General features: G+C 44.8%; 1 protein-coding gene across 3 annotated transcripts in view; it reads right to left on the reverse strand.

The window, feature by feature from the left end:
- Positions 1 to 4,141: 4,141 nt before the first annotated feature.
- The window catches only part of ccdc85ca (coiled-coil domain containing 85C, a), a 56,505-nt gene continuing 34,521 nt past the window's right edge, over positions 4,142 to 26,125 (reverse strand). The window contains exons 2-5 of one of the 3 annotated variants that reach the window (XM_036954644.2): positions 22,985 to 23,064; positions 20,798 to 20,905; positions 6,665 to 6,856; positions 4,142 to 5,071 (exon numbers count right to left, since the gene is read on the reverse strand). In XM_036954644.2, the coding sequence (XP_036810539.1) occupies positions 4,982 to 5,071; positions 6,665 to 6,856; positions 20,798 to 20,905; positions 22,985 to 23,064 (470 nt within the window). In that variant the 3' untranslated portion in view covers positions 4,142 to 4,981. Of the gene's footprint in view, positions 5,072 to 6,664; positions 6,857 to 16,200; positions 16,308 to 20,797; positions 20,906 to 22,984; positions 23,065 to 26,125 lie in introns of those variants that run through there. The other 2 variants (XM_036954646.2, XM_090211005.1) reach the window with 2 other exon arrangements.

The raw sequence follows: 26,125 nt of genomic DNA on the forward strand, positions 1-26,125 counted from the left end.
ACCAAGTTACACTTTCATCGACATTCACAACTGACAAACACACCAGGGGTTAAAAAGAAAGTATACTTCCATTTTATTCAAAAAATTTGAAAGCGGCTTACCTCAGTTGTCACATTTTAAATTTGCTAAAATAACAGTCCAATTTCAGCTACATACAGCTTGTGAAAAACATATAAAGGCATGCTAGTTCATTGTATGCTACAGGAGTACTACGTATGTATGTACATAGCACTGTATATCCTAGGATACCTTAAACTATGTATCACAGAAAAAGAGGCTGAAAAAAAGGACATCACCGGTTCAACATAGAGAGAATAAAGAAGCAATGTGTTTGAATGTAACAATAGGAAAATAGTCAAACTTTTAATCATAACTTTGTGCTTTCAAATGAACAAATATAAAAGTCAGTCGTTGCGTGTAGACTTATCTGTTTAAGAACAAGGTCACTTTTGCAAAAGTTTAATTTGTGAAGACTTTGAGTGTGTATGGACACTTTTTCATACAGTTTTCCGTTAGGAAACTCCTTAGTCATCAATGCCGGACGATTAAAGACGACACTGTACAGAACAGTGTATGCTTTTATCGAGGTCCTCGATTCAAACAGAATTATCTTCATATATCAGGAATATACCTCATATATTATATATGAAGCTTTTCCTTGTTGATTCCTGCTCATTTTGTTCACACAGCACTTACACTGTACGTTACGAGACCGGTCAAACACACAGTCAGTCTGTCACTGTTCAAAGTCACCTGCTGCATCCAGACTCCTCAACAACACTGAAACACAGCGGATACATCCCAAATGGTAACCTATTCCCTATTAAGTGCACTACTTTTGACCAAGGTAAATAGGGCTCTGGTCAAATGTAGAGCACTAAATGGGGAATAAGGGGACAGGCTGGCTTTGCCCAAAATATATTTTGCTATCAATACAGTATATTCTCTCCAATTAGAATGCTTTTTACCCAGAATTCATGGGGATGTGTAAACGTACATTTATACACAGCCTTATGTATAACACAAAAAAAGGGTATACATTTATTATACCCCTATATAGATTGACAATGTGTCAAACTCAATTCAGATTAATTTACCAATCTGACAGCAAACCTTTAGTTCAGATTTTAGAACACATATCCGAGAGAATGCAGCAAGTGTCTTTTAACAGTTCATAACTGCCTATTCAGACCACAGACTAGCCAAGAGAACTCATACAGTATATAAGACTCTTATGAGTACTCATATACATTATTCACTGGCCTTACATATGCATACAACTCAGCTCAGCTATCAGACTTCATTCGTTTTACATACAACTCCTGAACCCCTATAGGTAAGATATCATATACACAGTCATACACTATATATACAAGAGTATGTGGACATCCCTTCAAATTAGTGGATTCGTCTATTTCAGCCACACACCAGTTGATGACAGGTGTATACAACTGCGCACAAAGCCATGTAATCTCCACAGACAAATATTAGCAGTCGAATGGCCTTACTGAAGAGCTCAGTGACTTGCAACATGGCACCATCATAGGATGCCAACTTTCCAACAAGTCAGTTCATCAAATTGCTAGAGCTGCTAAGTCAACTGTAAGTACTGTTATTGTGAAGTGGAAATGTCTAGGAGCAACAACGGCTCGGCCGCGAAGTGGTAGGCCACACACGCTCACAGAACGGGACCGCTGAGTGCTGAAGCGCGTAGCGCGAAACAATTGTCTGTCCTCGGTTGCAACACTCCAAACTCCCTCTGGAAGCAACTTCAGCACAAGAACTCGTCGGGAGCTTCATGAAATAGGTTTCCATGGCCAAGCAGCCGCACACAAGCCTAAGATCAGCATGTGCAATGCCAAGCATCAGCTGGAGTGGTTTAAAGCTCGCCGCCATTGGACTCTGGAGTAGTGGAAGCGCGTTCTCTGGAGTGATGAATCACACTTCACCATATGGCAGTCCGACAGACGAATCTGATTCTGTGCTTGCAACTTTGTGGCAACAGTTTGGGGAAGGCCCTTTCCTGTTACAGCAATGACATTGCCCCCATGCAAAAGCAAATTCCATACAGAAATGGTTTGTCGAGATTGGTGTGGAAGAACTTGACTGGTCAGCACAGAGCCCTGCCATCAACCCCATCGAACATCTTTGGGATGAATTGGAACGCCGACTACGAGCCAGGCCCAATCGCCCAACATCAGTGCCCAACCTCACTAGTGCTCTTGTGGCTGAATGGAAGCAAGTCCCCACAGCAATGTTCCAATATCTAGTGGAAAGCCTTCCCAGAAGAGGGGAGGCTGTTATAGAAGCAAAGGGGAGACCAACTCCATATTAAAGACCATGATTGTGGAATGAGATGTTCGACGAGCAGGTGTCCACATACTTTTGCTCATGTAGTGTATGTTATTACTCCTAATGACATCCGTCTGTTATGTTGCTATAACTCTTAATGACATCCGTTATGTCATCTGTTATGTCAGTCTCATGGCAATGTTATGTAGCTTATCTATTAGCCCTCACCATACAATACTGAGAAGACTCAAATACACAGCAATCAGCTAGGAGGTGCCACAGAGTATAGAACACAGCTATGAAGCTTCATTTAGCTACGCAGTGGGGGAAAGGGGAGGGAGAAAGGGAAAGGGGAGGGAGAAAGGGAAAGGGGATACCTTGTTAGTTGTACAACTGAATGCATTCAACTGAAATGTGGCTTCCGCGTTTAACCCAACCCAAGAGCGGTGCGGGGGGCTGCCTTAATCGATGTCAACATAATCGGCGCGTGTCAGTGGATTGTACACTGAAGTCCTACTATAGAGATGACAGCTATGAGACTTTATAGAGCAGACATAGGGACTCTAGGAGACTTCATTGTGCACACATCGGGCCTAACACATCATAATGTACAGGAGCCAGCTAAGACACCTTATAAAGTATACATCGGACCAAGCTAAGAGACCTCATGTAGTGTACATAGTCTCCAATGAGACTTCATAAGGTATGGTCCCTATAAGAGCTCATTGAGGAAAAGTTAGGACGGGTCAAAATAACAGCTGTTTTCAAAACCGTTTCAAGGATTGTCATACATTAGAAATTCAGATTTTGAATTCAAAGTCCACTTCCATCTAGCAAGATCCTGACGTTCTAATCCATGATCAATCATCAGAAGCCACCTTATATTATGCATGAACCAAAACCTCTCCCTCGACTTAAGGTTTCAGTTAATAGTCTGACAGGCTAAGCTTTCAAGCCTGGTCCGAGAACTGTTTGTCCTATTGCCAACTCCATTGCAGACATTGTCAAGTCCTGTATGGCTCAACTGGTAGAGCATGGTGCTTGCAAGAACAGGGTTGTTAGTTTGATTCCCACGGGGGACTCTTATGAGAAAATGTATGAACTCACTCCTGTAAGTTGCTCTGGATAAGAGTGTCTGCTACATGACTAAAATATACACATTTTGGCTTGACAATTCTAGGAGTTGGCAGGAGAGCATAAACAGACCCTACCCAGGCTATAAGCTTTCTGCCTGGGAGAAAACTTTCGAAACACAGGGTATGAAACTGAACTCAGTGTTCCACTTTCTGTACTTAGTTACAACGTGTGCATCCGAAATGGCACCCTCATGCCTATATGGTGTTGGTAGAGGGAATAGGGTGCCATTTGAGGCGCAAACAAACACGGTCTTAAATTATAACTTTTTTTTTAAACAGGGCTATGTTTTGTTACACATAACTGATTTGGTGCTAGAATTGAGTTGAACACTTTGAAATCAATTCTGTCTACACTTGAACACATACTTCCTGCTCAGGCAAAAAGGGGACGACACTATTAAACAGTAGGCTGCAGCAGCTAGGTTTCAAGTCATGCAAACCTATGGCTTGTGACTATACACCAAAGGAAATTACATCAGAACATTTCCAGGATTTTTCCTCATATTAAAAGTAGGTTGTCAGTCAGTTGTCAGTCAGTGGCCTGTGGAGAAGTCATGGAAGCAAAGTCAAGAACAGAACAGGGCCTCCAGTAGAATAGTCCGTCCTAGAGTGGTTGTCAGTCCTGAACACTTGGTAGGTGAACATTTACACAAACACAAAAAGAGACGTTGGGTGGAGATGGTGTAGTGCTCTAGCTCAGTACTGTCGTGACTGGTTGGGACTGTCAGGTGTAGTACTGTAGAACAGGTCACAGGTATAGTAGCTCAGTACTGTCGTGACTGGTTGGGACTGTCAGGTGTAGTACTGTAGAACAGGTCACAGGTATAGTAGCTCAGTACTGTCGTGACTGGTTGGGACTGTCAGGTGTAGTACTGTAGAACAGGTCACAGGTATAGTAGCTCAGTACTGTCGTGACTGGTTGGGACTGTCAGGTGTAGTACTGTAGAACAGGTCACAGGTATAGTAGCTCAGTACTGTCGTGACTGGTTGGGACTGTCAGGTGTAGTACTGTAGAACAGGTCACAGGTATAGTAGCTCAGTACTGTCGTGACTGGTTGTGAGGTTGTAAGGGAGAGTTTAGTTGGTAATGCATGCCTCGTACCTCTATCCTCCCTTCATCTTCCTCTTCTTCAAAAACACACCATAACTGTCAAGTGACGGTGGCGATTCAAAATGTAGAATAGTCAGGCATTGAACAGAAAATGAAGGCAGCCACCCGCTGTTTCGAACCATTCGTCGCCACAGTCTGTTTTGCCCTAATCTGAAATTGCCTGTAGCCACTACCCAGGTCAGGTCACCATTCCAATATCCACCAGGGCATGAGGTTAAGGGAGGCCAAAGATGGATATCACAGATGCAGAGGCAGTGGGCTGGGTTTAGGTTAGGGTTTGTCTGGATCATCTAGCCACGGTCACAGTGCTGAGAGAGTAGGAGAGGGTCAATTGAGATGTGTCCCTTTGTCCAGTCAGTGCTGAGGATCCATTGTTGTTGTTGTTTATTTATTTGTCTGTCCGTTTGTCTCGTTTGAGTGCTGGATAATGTCGTCCTAGGGACTACAAAGGCCCTTTGAACTGGTTCCCAGAGAGATGCTGGCGGATTGACGGCTTGGAGCCCGCAGCGTCACCCAGTTTACGCCACACCACCTGAGAACACAACACAGGACAGGAAATGGGGGGGGGGGGGGACACAAAACACTGTTACACAACACTGTCATACAATGGATATACTAGCTACAGCATATCCAGCCCTTTAAGATGAGTGAGGGCCTCTAGAAATGCCAGGTGGAAGGGACATTTAGTACTAATTACACTAATAAGGTTTGAAAACACTGTTACACAAAGCTTTTTATTGTAGAACATTTTATTATGACCAGTGTGTTGTTGGGGTCTACAAAGGGAGGTCACAGAGACTGGAATCCATCAATCCAGCCATCCAATAACGGCCTACAAAAATGTATGTTCCACATAATCTGAGCACACGATTCAACCGTAGGGACAAGACAACAGCTGTAAAACACATGACTCCCAGCTCCGAGATGGACTATGTAACATAGACCTCACCAGGATGTTGGTGTATTTATCTCTTTATGCTTGATGGGATACTCCACTATAAATGGTTGCGTTGTGCCTCCATGTTCTCTGTGTCTCTTCCATGTACAGAGCTCTGTCCGGAGAAACCAACAGGCATCGCTTAGTGCTGAAAGACTAGAAGGGCCTGGGGTCGTCCCTGCAAGAAAAGTGTCATCACACGAGTCCCAGATGACCCCACTCCACTGTCTCAGGCTGTATGGTTGTGGCCCAAATGATACCCTATTCCTTTTATACTACACTAACCCTATCGGCTCTAGTCAAAAGTAGTGCCCTATAAAGGAAATAGGATGCCATTTTGAGCCTACACCTGTGGGGGTGGAAGTAGGATGTGATGTTGAGATGAGAGAATGGGGAGGGGCCTGTAGCTTCTATTCCATAGTCCAATCCTCCTAGCCTTCCGATCCTATCCTGCCCTGTCCTGCCCTATCCTGTCCTATCCTAGGCCTGGAAGGTGTATATAGCATGGAGAATAGAGCTCGGAAGCTTAAAAGGCCTCAACAGGAGCTTCCATTGTTTCTCCCAGTGAAGTTATTTTAATGGTGCAGACAAGTGCGTCGTTAATACTACGGCTCCTTTATGGGAGCCTCCAATTAAAGCAGCTGGAAGCCAGGGGGTGAAAGGGGGAGGAGAGGTGAGAGGGAGGGAGGAGGGAGGGAGGGAGGGTAATTGTGTAATAATTTAAACACTGCCCTCCGTCAAAGTGATGGCATGCTTGTGACTCTGACAGGCAAACAAACAGAAATGGGGAGGAGAGAGAGAGAGAGAGAGAGAGAGAGAGAGCGAACGAGAGAGAGAGAACGAGAGAGAGAGAACAAAAGAGAGAACGAGAGAGAGAGAGAACGAGAGAGAGAGAGAGAGAGAGAGAGAGAGAGAGAGAGAGAGAGAGAGAGAGAGAGAGAGAGAAAGCTGCAACTTGACAGGCCCCTCGTATCTTCATCTAGCTCTCATTATTAGCTTTTTGGGATAGGAGAGGGAGAGAGGAAGAGAGAAGAAAGGAAACGAGTGAGGGAGAGACAGAAAGAGTATAAGAGAGAGAGAGGGGGATAAAGGGATATAGGGATATATATACTGTATATAAATATATATATAGAGAGGGGGGGGGTTAAAGGGATGAGAAAGGTCGTGTGGGAGGAGAGAGTTCCTTACGTTACACATCTCCCTGACGATGGCCTTCTCCTTCTCACTGAGGTCCTTGTCATAGTCTTCAGGGATTTTCTTCTCTAGATTCTCATGGACCTCGAGCACCTTCATGGCATGGACCACAGCCTCGGTCTTCTGGCCCACAGGGAGGTAGTCTGCTGGGGGGGATGGCTCACCACTAGGGGTCCTACCGGAGCCCTGGAGAGAGGAAGGGAGAGATGGTCAGAGTGGTCACACACATGTACTTTATTTTCAGAGATGTGAGCAATCCAAATTAATCCCCCCACCTCCCTTCTCTCTCTCTGTGGTACTATAGTTCACCGACCCAGACCCCTAAAGGAGGGTAAATCCCTGGTTTAATCAGCTCATTACAACTCTCATCTCCCCTGGTCTTCCCTGACCCTGGTCAAACTCTCTACTCCCCTGTGTCTCTCCATCTCTGGGTCACAGCTAATGCAAAAAGAGGTCGTTGAGAGAGAGGAGCAGGGGCCCAATCTATCCAAGCTCTATCCTATTCATTCCCAGCTCTTACTGTCCAAGCACTTAGTTATCCCTATCTCTGGTTCTATCCCAGCTTTGCTCAGTCACAGCCTTCTGAGCACCACTCTAGCGTTAGATCCTCAACCATCCCAACCAGCATTCCAACACCGGTGCCCCTGAGCAGAGAGAGAGGGGGATAAAGGGATATGGGGATATATATACTGTATATAAATATATATATATAGAGAGGGGGGGGGGGGTTAAAGGGATATAGGGAGAGAGAGAGGGGGGGGGGGTTAAAGGGATATAGGGAGAGAGAGAGAGAGAGAGAGAGGGGGAGTAAAGGGATATAGGGAGAGAGAGAGAGGGGGGGTAAAGGGATATAGGGAGAGAGAGAGAGAGAGAGAGAGAGAGAGAGAGAGAGAGAGAGAGAGGGGGGGGGGTAAAGGGATATAGGGAGAGAGAGAGAGAGAGAGAGAGAGAGAGAGAGAGGGGGATAAAGGGATATAGGGAGAGAGGGGGGGATAAAGGGATATAGGGAGAGAGAGAGGGGGGGATAAAGGGATATAGGGAGAGAGAGAGAGAGAGAGGGATAAATGGATATAGGGAGAGAGAGAGGGGGGGATAAAGGGATATAGGGAGAGAGAGAGAGAGGGGGGTTAAATGGATATAGGGAGAAAGAGAGGGGGGGTTAAAGGGATATAGGGAGAGAGAGAGAGGGGGGATAAAGGGATATAGGGAGAGGGGGGGGTAAAGGGATATAGGGAGAGAGAGAGAGAGAGAGAGAGAGAGGGTTAAATGGATATAGGGAGAGAGAGGGGGGGAGAGAGAGAGAGAGAGAGAGGGGGGGAGAGAAGAGAGAGAGAGCGAGAGAGAGAGAGAGAGAGAGAGAGAGAGAGAGAGAGAGAGAGAGAAGAGAGAGCATGAAGAGGAAGAGGGAGAAGAAGAGTGTGACCGGAGTGTGAGTGACACACACACATAAAGCTGAGAGTGCAATAACAACAGGCCCATAGTCAATGGTGTAGGCAGGCACCTGCTGTAGAGGCATTATGGAAGAGGAGGGAAGTGAACCTGATCGGGCTTCCAGTCTAACATTACAGAGTTGGTATCAATACCCAGTATCAATACTCAGAGAACACTGACACAGACACACCATACTTATGTGTGTCCCAAATGGCACCCTATTCCCTGTATAGTGCACTACTTTTGACCGGGGCCCATATGACTCTGGTCAAAAGTAGGGCACGATGTAGGGTAGTGTTTCCCAACCCTGGTCCTCCAGTAACCCCAACAGAACACATTTTTGTTGTAGCCCTGAACAAGCACTCATTCAAGCCTCATTCAGCGCATTGAGGGCTTGATGATTAGTTGACAAGTGGATTCAGGTGTGCTTGTCCAAGGTTACAATACAAATGTTTACTGTTGGGGGTACTGGAGGCCCACCAGGGTTGGGAAACACTGATGAAGGGAATAGAGTGCCATTCAGGTCGTAGCCTGAGCATAGATGATAAGAACATTTGAAAGAAAACATAAAGAGAGGCTCTAAAGGACACATATTTTCAACCAACAATTTTTACAAGATAGAGAATCACTGCTTCTGCGTCAGAAACAACTTTGATTGACTTTGACATTTGATTGATTGCTCTCTTGTTATGTGAGAAAGTTGGGACATTGCCTCAGTCAGTGCTACAGAGGTGGGATCACGATCGCTGGGCAAATTTTTTCTTGTGACGGATGTAGGGGGATGTAGGGGGTGGGGGCAGGGCGACCCCTCTACAAATTCAACGTCTGATTTTGATTTACATTTGGTGAAATCAATTAAAAAATGTCACCATGTCATTGGATTTGGGGTTTTAAAGTTAGGTGAAAAAAAAATGTCGATGACTTTTTTCAAATCCAAATACATTTTTTTCACGATGACTCAGCGTCATCACATTGATCAACTAAAAAATGTTATGATGTGGAAACAACATTGATACAACCGGTGGGCTCTCTCTCTACCAATCATAGGTAGCCCCTGGCAACACGTATTGAAGTAACACACAAGTTATGTCAAACAATAAGCAAATATAAAGAACAATATAAAGAATAATAGTACAAATATTTTGAGCATCTTAAATGTAATGTTGGGCAAAAAGGTCAACTCAGCTCCATCCTTCATTGCATCAGATGGCTCATTCATCACAAACCCCACTTATATTGCCAACTACTTTAATGATTCTTTCATTGGCAAAATGTGCATGACATGCCAACAACAAACTGAATCTGCACGTCCATTCATAACTGACCAAATTATGAAAGATACGCATTGTAATTTGAATTCCGTAAAGGGAGTGTGGAAGAGGTGAAGAAATTACAATGACAAGGCACCTGGGTCTGACAACTTGGATGTAAAAAGACTGAGGATGATAGCAGACTATATTGCCACTCCTATTAGCCATCTCTTCAATCTAAGCCTACAGGAAAGTGTGATCCCTCAGGCCTGGCGGGAAGCAAAAGTAATTCCACTACCCAAGAATAACAAAGCACCCTTTACTGGCTCAAACAGCCCACCAAACAGCCTGTTACCAACCCTTAGTAAACTTTAGATTTTGTTGGTGTTTTACAAGAATCAAAGATATTTTACAGTAAACAAATTAACAACTGACTTTTAGCATGCTTACAGTGTAGGAAAGGGCACTCACCATGTATCACACTTACATACATGACTGATGATTGGCTGAAAGAAATGTATAATAAGAAGATTACGGGAGCTGTTTTGTTAGACTTCAGTGCAGCTTTTGACATTATTGATCATAATCTGCTGCTGGAAAAACGTATGTGTTATGTCTTTACATCCCCTGCTATATTGTGGATTGAGAGTGACCTGTCTAACAGAACACAGAGAATGTTCTTTAATGGAAGTCTCTCCAGCATAATCCAAGTAGAGTCAGGCATTCCCCAGGATAGTTGTCTAGGCCCCTTACTTTTCAATGTTTTACTAATGACCTGCCATTGGCATTGAGTAAAGTCTGTTTGTCTATGTAAACTGATGACTCCACATTATACACGTCAGCTACCCACAGCAAGTGAAATCACAGCAACACTTAACAAAGAGCTGAAGTCAGTTTTAGAATGGGTGGCAAGTAATAAGCTAGGCCTAAATATTTCAAGAACTAAAAGCATTGTATTTGGGACAAACTATTCACTAAACCCTACACCTCAACTAAATCTTGTAATGAATATTGTGGAAAATGAACAAGTTGAAAAGACTAAACTGCTTGGTGTAACCCTGGATTATAAACTGTCATGGTCAAAACATATTGACACAACGGTAGCTAAGATGGGGAGAGGTCTGTCTGTAATAAAAAAGCTGCTCTGCTTTCTTCACATCACTATCAACAAAACAAGTCCTACAGGCCCTAGTTTTATCGCACCTGGACTACTGCCCAGTCATATGGTCAAGGGCCACAAAGAGAGACATAGGCAATAAAGCAGTACGGCTGGCCCTTAAATGTACTCTGAGAGCTAACATCAATGGCATGCATGTCAACCTCTCCTGGATCAAAGTAGAGGAGAGATTGACTGCATCACTGCTTGTCTTTGTGAGAGGTATTGACATGCTGAAAGCACTGAGCTGTCTGTTCAAACGACTAGCACACAGCTCAGACACCCATGCAAAACCCACAAGACATGCCACCGGGGGTCTCTTCACAGTCCTCAAGTCCAGAGCCATGACTACATGGAACTCTATTCCACATCAAGTATCTCATGCCAGCAGTTAAATCTGATTTTTTTTTAATTGATAAAACTACACGTTATGGTACAACGCGGACTGTGAAGAGACACACACATCCAGGCACACACTCACGCATACGCACACACACGCTAGCACACGCACTCTACATACACGCACATTGTAACATCACCGTATGATGCTATTATGCATTTTGTATTGTAGATATATGTATTGGTGCAATGGTATATGATGTACTGTTTTATTTGGTTTTTGTGTGTGTGATCAAATCAAATCAAATCAAATCAAATTGTATTTGTCACATACACATGGTTAGCAGATGTTATTGCGAGTGTAGCGAAATGCTTGTGCTTCTAGTTCCGACAATGCAGTAATAACCAACAAGTAATCTAACTAACAATTCCAAAACTACTGTCTTATACACAGTGTAAGGGGATAAAGAATATGTACATAAGGATATATGAATGAGTGATGGTACAGGGCAGCATAGGCAAGATACAGTAGATGGTATCGAGTACAGTATATACATATGAGATGAGTATGTAAACAAAGTGGCATAGTTAAAGTGGCTAGTGATACATGTATTACATAAGGATGCAGTCGATGATATAGAGTACAGTATATACGTATGCATATGAGATGAATAATGTAGGGTAAGTAACATTATATAAGGTAGCATTGTTTAAAGTGGCTAGTGATATATTTACATCATTTCCCATCAATTCCCATTATTAAAGTGGCTGGAGTTGAGTCAGTGTCAATGTCAGTGTGTTGGCAGCAGCCACTCAATGTTAGTGGTGGTTGTTTAACAGTCTGATGGCCTTGAGATAGAAGCTGTTTTTCAGTCTCTCGGTCCCAGCTTTGATGCACCTGTACTGACCTCGCCTTCTGGATGATAGCGAGGTGAACAGGCAGTGGCTCGGGTGGTTGATGTCCTTGATGATCTTTATGGCCTTCCTGTAACATTGGGTGGTGTAGGTGTCCTGGAGGGCAGGTAGTTTGCCCCCGGTGATGCGTTGTGCAGACCTCACCACCCTCTGGAGAGCCTTACGGTTGAGGGCGGAGCAGTTGCCGTACCAGGCGGTGATACAGCCCGCCAGGATGCTCTCGATTGTGCATCTGTAGAAGTTTGTGAGTGCTTTTGGTGACAAGCCGAATTTCTTCAGCCTCCTGAGGTTGAAGAGGCGCTGCTGCGCCTTCTTCACGATGCTGTCTGTGTGAGTGGACCAATTCAGTTTGTCTGTGATGTGTATGCCGAGGAACTTAAAACTTGCTACCCTCTCCACTACTGTTCCATCGATGTGGATAGGGGGGTGTTCCCTCTGCTGTTTCCTAAAGTCCACAATCATCTCCTTAGTTTTGTTGACGTTGAGTGTGAGGTTATTTTCCTGACACCACACTCCGAGGGCCCTCACCTCCTCCCTGTAGGCCGTCTCGTCGTTGTTGGTAATCAAGCCTACCACTGTTGTGTCGTCCGCAAACTTGATGATTGAGTTGGAGGCGTGCGTGGCCACGCAATCGTGGGTGAACAGGGAGTACAGGAGAGGGCTCAGAACGCACCCTTGTGGGGCCCCAGTGTTGAGGATCAGCGGGGAGGAGATGTTGTTGCCTTAATGTGTTTGGACTCCAGGAAGAGTAGCTGCTGCCTTGTTAGCAGCTGATGGGGATCACAACAACAACAAAAATCCACCCACCATAAAAAGTGTATATCAGGCCATGTCATTGGGTGTGACATGAGAGAGAGAGAGAGAGAGAGCCAGCAGCATACCACACTGCAGAGATGTTACAGTTTTTCTCAATTGCTATAACACTAAAACCCATTGGCTGAAAAAAGTTCTCAGTTGCCTGGACTCATTTAGCTAATTATGCTGTCTGTTGTCAATACCTTAAACCATTTCACATGGTAAAACACAATTTGCAGATCTCACTTAGACTTTTCAGCAAAACTCTAAACACATTCTCATTCTCAAAACACATTCGGCACTCTAATGCACATGTCATCCATACTGGTAAACACAAGTGGCAACAGTCAAATATAAATAGAGAACATATGTAATTGATTGAACACAACCACTCAAAATTGATTTAACCTGTTTCAAATGATGCGACACAACCAATATAAGCCAGTTCAGAGAGCAAACAGGTTGTTGAAGGTGGGAAGGAGAAAGTCTGAGAATGGATACTGTAGTACAGTGCATTGTAGGCTGTATACTGTACAATGGACAAATTGTATGGCCCTGAACATTGTGCTTTCCATTTATTAACAGTACTGACTGCTCAATAGATTTTGACTGGTTGCAGGTTCATATCAACAAAGAACACGAATTACAGTATCACAGAGACAAAGGACAAGTTTGTGAGATGCAGGGTACAGTACTGTAAAAATAGGGGTACAAATCATCAGTCAGTCAGGAAAGCTAAGGCCAGCTTCTTCAGGCAGAAGTTTGCATCCTGTAGCTCCAACTCCAAAAAGTTCTGGGACACTGTGAAGTCCATGGAGAACAAGAGCACCTCCTCCCAGCTGCCCACTGCACTGAGGCTAGGTAACACGGTCACCACCGATAAATCCATGATTATCGAAAACTTCAATAAGCATTTCTCAACGGCTGGCCATGCCTTCCACCTGGCTACTTCAACCTCGGCCAACAGCCCCGCCCCCCCCCCCCCCGCTGGTCCTCGCCCAAGCCTCTCCAGGTTCTCCTTTACCCAAATCCAGATAGCAGATGTTCTGAAAGAGCTGCAAAACCTGGACCCGTACAAATCAGCTGGGCTTGACAATCTGGACCCTCTATTTCTGAAACTATCCGCCACCATTGTCGCAACCCCTATTACCAGCCTGTTCAACCTCTCTTTCATATCGTCTGAGATCCCCAAGGATTGGAAAGCTGCCGCAGTCATCCCCCTCTTCAAAGGGGGAGACACCCTGGACCCAAACTGTTACAGACCTATATCCATCCTGCCCTGCCTATCTAAGGTCTTCGAAAGCCAAGTCAACAAACAGGTCACTGACCATCTCGAATCCCACTGTACCTTCTCCGCTGTGCAATCTGGTTTCCGAGCCGGTCACGGGTGCACCTCAGCCACACTCAAGGTACTAAACGATATCATAACCGCCATCGATAAAAGACAGTACTGTGCAGCCGTCTTCATCGACCTTGCCAAGGCTTTCGACTCTGTCAATCACCATATTCTTATCGGCAGACTCAGTAGCCTCGGTTTTTCGGATGACTGCCTTGCCTGGTTCACCAATTACTTTGCAGACAGAGTTCAGTGTGTCAAATCGGAGGGCATGCTGTCCGGTCCTCTGGCAGTCTCTATGGGGGTGCCACAGGGTTCAATTCTCGGGCCGACTCTTTTCTCTGTATACATCAATGATGTTGCTCTTGCTGCGGGCGATTCCCTGATCCACCTCTACGCAGACGACACCATTCTATATACTTTCGGCCCGTCATTGGACACTGTGCTATCTAACCTCCAAACAAGCTTCAATGCCATACAACACTCCTTCCGTGGCCTCCAACTGCTCTTAAACGCTAGTAAAACCAAATGCATGCTTTTCAACCGATCGCTGCCTGCACCCGCATGCCCGACTAGCATCACCACCCTGGATGGTTCCGAACTAGAATATGTGGACATCTATAAGTACGGGGCGGCAGGGTAGCCTAGTGGTTAGAGCGTTGGACTAGTAACCGGAAGGTTGCGAGTTCAAACCCCCGAGCTGACAAGGTACAAATCTGTCGTTCTGCCCCTGAACAGGCAGTTAACCCACTGTTCCCAGGCCGTCATTGAAAATAAGAATTTGTTCTTAACTGACTTGCCTGGTTAAATAAAGGTTAAAAAAAAAAAAAAAAAAAAAAAAAAAAAAAAAGTACCTAGGTGTCTGGCTAGACTGCAAACTCTCCTTCCAGACTCATATCAAACATCTCCAATCGAAAATCAAATCAAGAGTCGGCTTTCTATTCCGCAACAAAGCCTCCTTCACTCACGCCGCCAAGCTTACCCTAGTAAAACTGACTATCCTACCGATCCTCGACTTCGGCGATGTCATCTACAAAATGGCTTCCAACACTCTACTCAGCAAACTGGATGCAGTCTATCACAGTGCCATCCGTTTTGTCACTAAAGCACCTTATACCACCCACCACTGCGACTTGTATGCTCTAGTCGGCTGGCCCTCGCTACATATTCGTCGCCAGACCCACTGGCTCCAGGTCATCTACAAGTCCATGCTAGGTAAAGCTCCGCCTTATCTCAGCTCACTGGTCACGATGGCAACACCCATCCGTAGCACGCGCTCCAGCAGGTGTATCTCACTGATCATCCCTAAAGCCAACACCTCATTTGGCCGCCTTTCGTTCCAGTACTCTGCTGCCTGTGACTGGAACGAATTGCAAAAATCGCTGAAGTTGGAGACTTTTATCTCCCTCACCAACTTCAAACATCAGCTATCTGAGCAGCTAACCGATCGCTGCAGCTGTACATAGTCTATTGGTAAATAGCCCACCCATTTTCACCTACCTCATCCCCATACTGTTTTTATTTATTTACTTTTCTGCTCTTTTGCACACCAATATACATGACCATCTGATCATTTATCACTCCAGTGTTAATCTGCAAAATTTTAATTATTCGCCTACCTCCTCATGCCTTTTGCACACATTGTATATAGACTCCCCCTTTGTTTTCTACTGTGTTATTGACTTGTTAATTGTTTACTCCATGTGTAACTCTGTGTTGTCTGCTCACACTGCTATGCTTTATCTTGGCCAGGTCGCAATTGTAAATGAGAACTTGTTCTCAACTAGCCTACCTGGTTAAATAAAGGTGAAATAAAAATAAATACAAAAAGAGGAGGAAGAACAAAAGAGAGCAAAGAGCAAGGCAGAGTAGTAATTTCAGATCAATTTTGAGCTACTATGATAGAACATGTTTTCGTTCATCAAAAGACAATGACCGAAAAATATGAATTTTTTTTAGATTAAAAATGTACTTCTCCCTGAGAATTGTATGTTTTGAACAATGTGTTTTCTATTTTTCGGTGTATTGTTTACTGACTGCTTGAGAGTGTATATCATTTTGATCACTTTGTTTATGATTTGAGAGCCGTGTTTGATTTTGAACACAGGTAAAACTGTTTTGAGGCGAATGTTTCATTTTGCAAGAGGAGTCAGAGGTTATGTAAATAGTGCTTGAAGATGAGGTTTTGTGTTTAATGTTTTCAGGAAATGGAGCAAGGTTTCAGAAATTGTGTTTTAGCAATTGAGAAAAACTGTAACACCAGTGTTCTGGCAACATTTCCAATCAGGCCATCATTCCATCATGGCCACCTAATCATCCCCAGCTTCCAATTGGCTCAGTCATCCCCTCTCCTCCACCCTGTAACTATTCTCCAGGTCGTTGCTGTAAATTAAAATGTGCTTTCCGTCAACTTACCTAGTTAAATGAGAGAGAGAGAGAGAGAGAGAGAGAGAGAGAGAGAGAGAGAGAGAGAGAGAGAGAGAGAGACAGAGATACAGAGAGAGAGAGAGAGAGAGAGAGAGAGAGAGAGAGAGAGATGTTGCATTATTCAAGGCATCACCTGTGTGTTTGAAGTGAGAGTTCAAAGTCATGCTAATCAGGATAGGGGTCTAGAGTATGTATGTCTCTCACTCCAGAACACACACACACACACACACACACACACACACACACACACACACACACACACACACACACACACACACACACACACACACACACACACACACACACACACACACACAGGCTGTAGCTCATGCCACACACTCTTAATTGTTTTCTCCTTCCTGTGGATGAAGAGTACCTGAGTGGTTAGTGGTTACCATGACGACTCTAGATGTCTTTTATCACGACCAATCAGAATACTGATTAGCTAAACAAGACTCTTCTTTTTCTTCTCATCTCTCTCCTTATTCTCTCTCTATAATCTCTCTCCCCACCTCTCTCCTTTAGTCTCTTTTCCATCCTTCCTCACATCTCTCCTCTCCTTCCCAATCTCATATGCACTCTCCCTACCCTCTTCTCCTCTCCCTCCCCCTGTTCTCCTCTCCATGCCAAGGTGAGAGCTGGAAAGTGGGATGAACATTTCAGGATAAAAGAGAGGGAAAGAACAGAGGGAGTCTTTGCCCTTCTAAAAGGAGTGATGCTAATTTAATTAGTGGTCTCAAAGGGATGTCCAGGGCTGGCTCAAGGCATAAGAGGTGTCCAGGGCTGGCTCAAGGCATAAGAGATGTCCAGGGCTGGCTCAAGGCATAAGAGATGTCCAGGGCTGGCTCAAGGCATAAGAGATGTCCAGGGCTGGCTCAAGGCATAAGGGATGTCCAGGGCTGGCTCAAGGCATAAGAGATGTCCAGGGCTGGCTCAAGGCGTAAGAGATGTCCAGGGCTGGCTCAAGGCATAAGAGATGTCCAGGGCTGGCTCAAGGCATAAGATATGTCCAGGGCTGGCTCAAGGCATAAGAGATGTCCAGGGCTGGCTCAAGGCATAAGAGATGTCCAGGGCTGGCTCAAGGCATAAGAGATGTCCAGGGCTGGCTCAAGGCATAAGAGATGTCCAGGGCTGGCTCAAGGCATAAGGTATGTCCAGGGCTGGCTCAAGGCATAAGAGATGTCCAGGGCTGGCTCAAGGCATAAGAGATGTCCAGGGCTGGCTCAAGGCATAAGAGGTGTCCAGGGCTGGCTCAAGGCATAAGAGATGTCCAGGGTTGGCTCAAGGCATAAGAGATGTCCAGGGCTGGCTCAAGGCATAAGAGATGTCCAGGGCTGGCTCAAGGCATAAGAGATGTCCAGGGCTGGCTCAAGGCATAAGATATGTCCAGGGCTGGCTCAAGGCATAAGAGATGTCCAGGGCTGGCTCAAGGCATAAGAGATGTCCAGGGCTGGCTCAAGGCGTAAGAGATGTCCAGGGCTGGCTCAAGGCATAATATATGTCCAGGGCTGGCTCAAGGCATAAGAGATGTCCAGGGCTGGCTCAAGGCATAAGAGATGTCCAGGGCTGGCTCAAGGCGTAAGAGATATCCAGGGCTGGCTCATGGCATAAGAGATGTCCAGGGCTGGCTCAAGGCATAAGATATGTCCAGGGCTGGCTCAAGGCATAAGGGATGTCCAGGGCTGGCTCAAGTCATAAGAGATGTCCAGGGCTGGCTCAAGGCATGAGATGTCCAGGGCTGGCTCAAGTCATAAGAGATGTCCAGGGCTGGTTCAAGGCATAAGCGATGTCCAGGGCTGGCTCAAGGCATAAGAGATGTCCAGGGCTGGCTCAAGTCATAAGAGATGTCCAGGGCTGGTTCAAGGCATAAGAGATGTCCAGGGCTAATATGTCCAGCGACATAAGCAGTCGCTTAGATATCCAGGCTGCTAGGTTTTATTTAAAAAAAATGTGGGGTCCCAACTTCCTGTTGAGAGTTAGAATAATAGAATAGACAAGGTGCAAAGTTTAAATTTGGTTGTGCATCAGCAATTATCTTCACCCCATGGCAAAATGGGTAGAATTACAGTAAGTTAGCTTTAAAACTGCAAAAAAATATACATATCTTCCCCATGGAAAAATGAGCAGAATTTCAAAATTTTTTAAAATAACATTGAGACATTTTCCCTACGCCCTGTGGCAAAATGAATACAACTGCATAAAAATTGCTTTAAACCTGAAATGCTTCTCTCCACTGTCAAGAGCAGGGCCAGGTGTGGGAGGAGGGGGGGAGGTGATGTCATCTGGTTAAACACAGAACCAATAGAGAGACAGGTGAAGTCTCAGGGCTGTAGAAGAGAGAGAGAGAGAGAGAGAGATGGATACAAGAGAGAGGTAGGTGGCAATAAGGAAAAAGAGAGAGCTTGAGTGGAATGGAAGAAAGACTGGATTTGAGACAGAGACGGGTGGTGAAAACTAGGGGGGTTATTAAAGAGAGAGAGAGAGAGAGAGAGAGAGAGAGAGAGAAAGAGAGAGAGAGAGAGAGAGAGAGAGAGAAGACTCCAGATTCAGTCTCCAGCTCAAGGCTGGGTTAGAGAATCAAAGACAGGTAAACAGTGTGAGGGGGTTGGAAGGTAGGGTTAACATGAGGTATTGTTGTTGTAAGGTCTACTTTAGTACTCAGTGTTATTGGGTAAAGTCTGAGTTTGTGTTTACATGAAAGACCTGAGGTTATTGTCTCTTAACTCTTAGACTCAGGGTGGAATATGGAAGAGGCGGGGCTGGAGTGAAGGTGCATATTACTGGAGGCTGACATTCGATACTGCAAAGTGTGATGATACACCTTTAAATGTGGAGGAGCTGGAGAGGGTTTGGAAGTGAAGTGTGTGAAAGTCCAGTTCAAAGCAGGTCTGTGAAGTGGTACTGAGGTCAGCCACAGACCAGCTCATTTCTGGAGAGAAAAAATGTTCATTGGTAGCACTGGTGCTCCAAACTTACAAAAGCGCCACATAAAATCTAAGAGCACCAGAAATATTTTGTCATTGATTCAGATAAAGCCTACAACGGGCCTATATGAATCCTAATTACTTTTGAAGCACATCTCATGAAAAATACATCACTTTTCCTTTCCTTTGTTTGTTTTTTTAATTGTTCTTTTTTTATTTCCCTGCAGTGAACCCACTCAACATTTACATTACATTCAGTCATCTAACAGACTCCCAGCCAGAGCGACCCACAGGAGCAACCAGGGTCAAGCAATCCGCTCAAGTGCACGTCGACAGATCTCCCACCAAGTCAAAACGGGGACCCGAACCAGCGACCCATCAGCCACCGGCCCAAGCTCCCAACCGCCAGGCTACCAACCATCCAAGATCCCCCCCACAGCTCTGAGAGCTGCCCCTCAACCACCCAAGTGTTTGCATATATAGATAAAGTTAGTAGGGCTGACCCATAGGGCGGCCTAAGATCACCATGCGCCATGCCAAGCGTCGGCTGGAGTGGTATAAAGCTCGCCGCCATTGGACTCTGGAGCAGTGGAAACGTGTTCTCTGGAGTGATGAATCACGCTTCACCATCTGGCAGTCCGATGGACAAAATTGGGTTTGGCGGATGCCAGGAGAACGCTACCTGCCCCAATGCATAGTACCAACTTTAAAGTTTGGTGGAGGATGAATAATGGTCTGAGGCTGTTTTTCATGGTTCGGGCTAGGCCCCTTAGTTCCAGTGAAGGGAAATCTTAAAGCTACAGCATACAATGACATTCTAGACAATTCTGTGCTTACAACTTTGTGGCAACAGTTTGGGTAAGGCCCTTTCCTGTTTCAGCATGACAATGCCCCCATGCACAAAGCGAGGTCCATATAGAAATGGTTTGTTGAGATCGGTGTGGAAGAACTTGACTGGCCTGCACAGAGCCCTGACATCAACCCCATCGAACACCTTTGGGATGAATTGGAACGCTGACTGCGAACCAGTCCTAATCGCCCAACATCAGTACCCGACCTCACCTCTTGAGGCTGAATGGAAGCAAGTCCCTGCAGCAATGTTCCAACATCTAGCGGAAAGCCTTCCCAAAAGAGTGGAGGCTGTTGTGGTGGCAAAGGGGGGACCAATTCCATATGAATGCCCATGATTTTGGAATGGGAAGTTCGACAAGCAGGTGTCCACATACTTTTGGCCATGTCGTGTATGTGTTGAGTGCATGCTGAGAGAATAAACAGAGTGGAGGAACTGTGTGCTGCCTGCTTGAGTGACAGCGGGCGGGACTTGGTGTGTGTGGCCCAGGAACTGGAAGCAAGCAGTCGTGGAGGGAGAGAGAGGACTCCATGACACATTTTTCTAACTGCACAGGTGATCCCAAACTAAAACTGCAGGTCGCCAGCAGAATATTTTGTTGCATATGCGACCAAATTGGTCGCACTCTAGATCCCTGCACATATAAACACACACACACACACACACACACACACACCAGGAGTGGTTTAGCAAACTATACGTACATTCTGCCCGGCGTCCTGCTGGTACTGTGTGAGAGAGGAGAGCTGAGACTCAGAGTGGTAGAGAGACAGACCCTTCCTCAGACTGTTCAGATCACCACTGTTAGCCTGCTGAGATACAGAGAGAGAGATAGAGAGAGAGAGAGAGAGAGAGAGAGAGAGAGAGAGCGAGAGAGAGAGAACATTTAGAGGAAAAGTGCACACAGAAGGCAAAGAACAGAATATGTGCTGCCGATCTCCTCTGGCCGAGAGATAGAAGCACAACCTTGTAACAGCAGTTGTTCAGCCAGTTCAGTTCATTTATACCCTGTATATCAGTGAAAGTGGCCAGCATGTGTTTTGAATCCTCCTGTCTGGCATACAGTAAATGGCAATCCCTCTGCCTCAGGTCACTGTGACATTAGATGGGACCAAAAAGTCAATGAACATTCCCTCCTGCCTTTACATATGTCACATATCTGTGTCTGTCTCATTGGACAAGGTAATACAACAGAGACAAGGCAGGTTTTAGTGGATAAATCAAATCAAATATATTCCCTTGGAGATAAAACTGTATAGCAGGCTTTGGAGCGGTATGGCCTCTTTCTATGTACGTGTGTGAGGTCATTATGATGAGCTCACTCTAAACGGTGTGTCTTTTAACCAGTGATTTTACTCTTTGAAGACATCCTTAGTTTTCCTTTTACACTTTCATTGCTTCTGGTTTGCGTTTACTTCTTTCATTGTATTGTTTTCATTTGAATGCACTTAAAATAAAGTTTGGTTGATCTAGATTCCACACTGTCTATTTTACCCTCTGGGCTACGTAAGGAAAGCAAACCAGGCATAGAATGTTTCGTTTGATTCAGACATCGGTATCTGTTCAGTGTTATTTTGCATTTATCTGACGCTAACAGCAACCCTTCAGTTCAGCTCGAAAAAAAACAAACACACGCACACACACACACACACACACACACACTCCTTATGGTTAGACTCCCTGATTGGTCTGTGCTACCTGCTACCCTGAGGGATGGATTTTGTGTTCTTTGTCAGTGTTCTATGTTCTCTTTGTGTGGAGTGCAGAATGAGAGATCAACATGTTGTCAGCCCCAACACACAGAGCGGTAGCGTGTCGTCTTTGGGGCTGTTGGAGCAGCACAAATGCCCTGTGTAATCCCTTTTTCTGGAGTGTGTTTGTGTCACTACATGGACCTTCTCGCTCAGTCTCTCGCGCTCGGTCTGTTCTGATTGGTGTTGTGTGCTTTCAGCTCATTTGGGATTGGCTCAGTGGGATTACAGTACCGTCCCCATAGTGAAGGCTGTTGTAATCACAGAGCTGTATATATGGGGATATGTCTACATCAACAGGACACTCATAACTGAATCCCAAATGACACCCCTATTCCCTATTACAGTAAGTGCACTATTGGCCAGGGCCAATTGGGTGGCATTTTGGGACACAGCCTACACTTCTAGCTGATGCCATAATGATGCTCTCTCTGATTGTTACAATGTTAGTAAAACTCTGCACTAACTCTGCACTCCCTTCTACTCTAGTGTGTAGGTGTCCATTCATGTCTGTGTGTGTGTGTGTGTGTGTGTGTGTGTGTGTGTGTGTGTGTGTGTGTGTGTGTGTGTGTGTGTGTGTGTGTGTGTGTGTGTGTGTGTGTGTGTGTGTGTGTTCTAGGATCTCCCAGTAGAGGGTAGAGATACTGAGAATCGGTTTGTCTGTGTGTGTGTTGTTGCTCTTCACCGATTCCTTTCGTGTGAAATCAGACGGCAGACAGAATGACAATGAGAAGCCATGAAACATTCAGTCCTTGTGTGATTTCTCCTGCCCTCCCATTGTTTTAACCCAATCCATTATTGAAGACCACTTTCCCTGTGATACTGAATTATTCAATTAACCCTATCATCCCAGCAGGTAGAAGCTCTCTCTCTACTCCCCATCTCCCCTGTGTACTCGATTACTCTGCAATATTTAGCTTTCGCTATTCGCTCTCTTTCATCTCTCACATTCTCTATTTATACGTTGAAAAATACACTCGTGTCTCTGCTGCTTCCTCTGTCTCTCCCACGAGAGAGCTTGGGTTTGAGAAAGTGAGAGGGGGAGAAAGTAAGAGAGAGACAGAGGGCGAAGAGAGAGAAGAATATCAACGGAGGGGTGATCGTTTTCCCCATGGTAATAAAACAGCAGCAGTGTTTTACCTGTGATAGCAGCTGCTTGTTGTCATCCTCTAGGATGCTGACCTTGGTCTCCAGTTGTCTCATGTAGTTTGAAGATGGATCTGGGAGAAAAAGAGGAAGAGAAAACATCATGTACAAGAATGTCAGTCAGTGTCCCAAATAGCACCCTCTTCCCAATATACTGTTAGTGCACTACTTTTGAACAGGCTCCATATACGGTGTATATATATATATATATATATATATATATATATATATATATATATATATATATATAGGGAATAGGGTGCCATTTGGCACATACCCAGTGTCAAATCTGAACCACATGTCTGAAACCTTGACACATTCCTACTTCTCTCACCAACCCATACATCGTTTATTAGACCAAAACACATGCGGGCCCACAGTTTCACTCCAGTGTCTTGTAAATATCCATTGGCCTGTGTTTAATGTGTTGTCTGGTGGGCTCTGGGTCCCTCTGATTGGCATGTTTGTGTGATGCTCAGCAGTCCACTCAGCCTTAACCCTCCACTAGTCCAGTGCTCTATTGTTGACTCTCCCATGGGGATTATGTTGTGCCTAAAACTCCAGTAATCCTAAAATGGCTCTCTTTCATTTCCTGTAAACCGCCGATCCCCAACAATCAATACTGGACTGCACAGCTCCTTTACAGAGATTTCAAACCAATCCATCAGCTAAAGCACTGGGATTATTTTGGTGGCACGAAAACCTCGTGGTTTTCATGATTTAAATGGAGACAATCTGCAATGGCAGCAGTTGTTAGGCCCCCTACATGTACGCTCACACAGACACACACACACACACACACACACACTGCTCTGTCATCCATCTCAGTAGTTTCCCTAATAAGAGGGGGGGCAGCATAGGGGGGAGTGTGTGCGTGTGTGTGTGTGTGTGTGTGGGTGGGCGGGTGGGTGGGTGTTGACCATAGTGATGACTGATGACTGAAACTTAGCGAGAAGGGATCATTCTCTACTCTATCCTTCTCTTCTCTGTTCCTCCATAACTCCCTCTGAAGGAATGAGACAGGGGAAAAGAGGGGGGAAGAATGATGGATAACAGACAGAGAGAGAGAGAGAGAGAGAGAGAGAGAGAGAGAGATATGGAGGGCTAGACAGTGGAACCAATGCCAAGGTGTAGCTGGTAGACGTACAGATGCGAGGGCTGTGACACGAGCTAGAGTTGATCTCCTCTACCCTCTAACCACTGAGTTTATGACTAGTAAATCGCAACAACCCATTTTAAGCGTTTTGCTGAATAGGGGTTGCGTCCATAAATGGCACCCCAGTGCCTTCAGAAAGTACTCCGAAATATCTCATTTACATAAGTATTCACACCCCTGAGTCAATCATTAGTAGAAGCACCATTAGTAGTGATTACAGCTGTGAGTCTTTCTGGGTACGTCTCTAAAAGTTTTCCACACCTGGATTGTGCAACATTTACCCATTATTATTTTCAAAATTCTTCAAGCTCTGTCAAGTTTCTTGTGATTATTGCAAGTCAACCATTTTCAGGTCTTGTCATAGCTTTTCAAGTAGATTTAAGTCAAAACTGTAACCAGGCCAACATTAACCGTCTTCTTGGTAAGCAACTCCAGTGTAGATTTGACCTTGTGTTTTAGGTGATTGTCCTGCTGAAAGGTGAATTCATCTCCCAGTGTCTGGTGGAAAGCAGAGTGAACCAGGTTTTCCTGTAGGATTTTGCCTGTGCTTAGCTCCATTCCGTTTCTTTTTTATCCTGAAACTCCCCCGTCCTTAACGATTACAAGCATACCCACAACATGATGCAGCCATCAATATGCCTGAAAATATGAAGTGGTACCCAGTAATGTGTTGCTTTGGATTTGTCCAAAACACTATGTATTCAGACAAAAAGTTCATGCTTTGCCACATTTTTTGCTGTATTACTTTAGTGCCTTGTTGCAAACAGGATGCATGTTTTGGAAAATGTTTTATTATGTACAGGTTTCCTTCTTTTCACTCAATTAGGTTACTATTGTTGAGTAACAAAAATGTTGTTGATCCATCCTCAGTTTTGTTCTATTAGAGCCATTAAACCATTGATGTCATGGTGAAATCCCTGAGCGGTTTCTTTCCTCTTCAGCAACTGAGTTAAGAAGAACACCTGTATCTTTGTAGTGACTGGGCGTATTGGTACAGCATTCAGTGTAATTAATAACTTCACCATGCTCAAAGGGATATTCAATGTCTATTTTTACCCATCTGCCAATAGGTGCCCTTCTTTGTGAGGCATTGGAAAACCTCCCTGGTCTTTGCGGTTGAATCTGTGTTTAAAATTCACTGCTCGACTGAGGGACCTTACAAATAATTGTATGTGTGGGGTACAGAGAAGAGGTAGTCATTCAAAAATCATGCTAAACACTATTATTGCACACAGAGTGAGTCCATGCTACTTATGTGACTTGTTAAGCACATTTTTAATTCTGAACTTATTTAGGCTTGCCATAACAAAGGGGTTGAATACTTATTGACTCAACTTAAATTGTTTATTATACTGAACAAAAATATAAATGCAACATGCAACAATTTCAATGATTTTACTGAGTTACAGATCATATTAGAAAATCAGTCAATATAAATCAATGAATTAGGCCCTAATCTATGGATTTCACATGACTGGTCAGGGGTGCAGCCATGGATGGGCCTGGGAGGGAACAGGCCCACCCACTTGGGAGCCAGGCCCACCCCCTGGATTTCCCCACAAAAGGGCTTTATTACAGACAGAAATACTCCTCAGTTTTGTCAGCTATCCGGGTGTCTGGTCTCAGACCATCCTGCAGGTGAAGAAGCCAGGTGTGGAGTTTCTGGGCTAATGTGGTTATACATGGTCTGCGTTTGTGAGGACGGTTGGACGTACTGCCAAATTCTCTAAGACGATGTTGGAGGCGGCTTATGGTAGAGAAATTAACATAACATTCTCTGCTGGACATTCCTGCAGTCAGCACGCCAATTGCACGCTGCACATTTTTTGTACTCAGCACAAGGTGCACCTGTGTAATGATCATGCTGTTTAATCAGCTTCTTAATATGCCACAGCTGTCAGGTGGATGGATTATCTTGGCAAAGGAGAAATGCTCACTAACAGGGATGTAAACAAATGCATGCACAAAATTTGAGGGAA

This window comes from Oncorhynchus mykiss, chromosome 19 (assembly GCF_057628025.1).
Source record: "Oncorhynchus mykiss isolate SJ-2025 chromosome 19, ASM5762802v1, whole genome shotgun sequence".
NCBI classification, from domain to species: domain Eukaryota; kingdom Metazoa; phylum Chordata; class Actinopteri; order Salmoniformes; family Salmonidae; genus Oncorhynchus; species Oncorhynchus mykiss.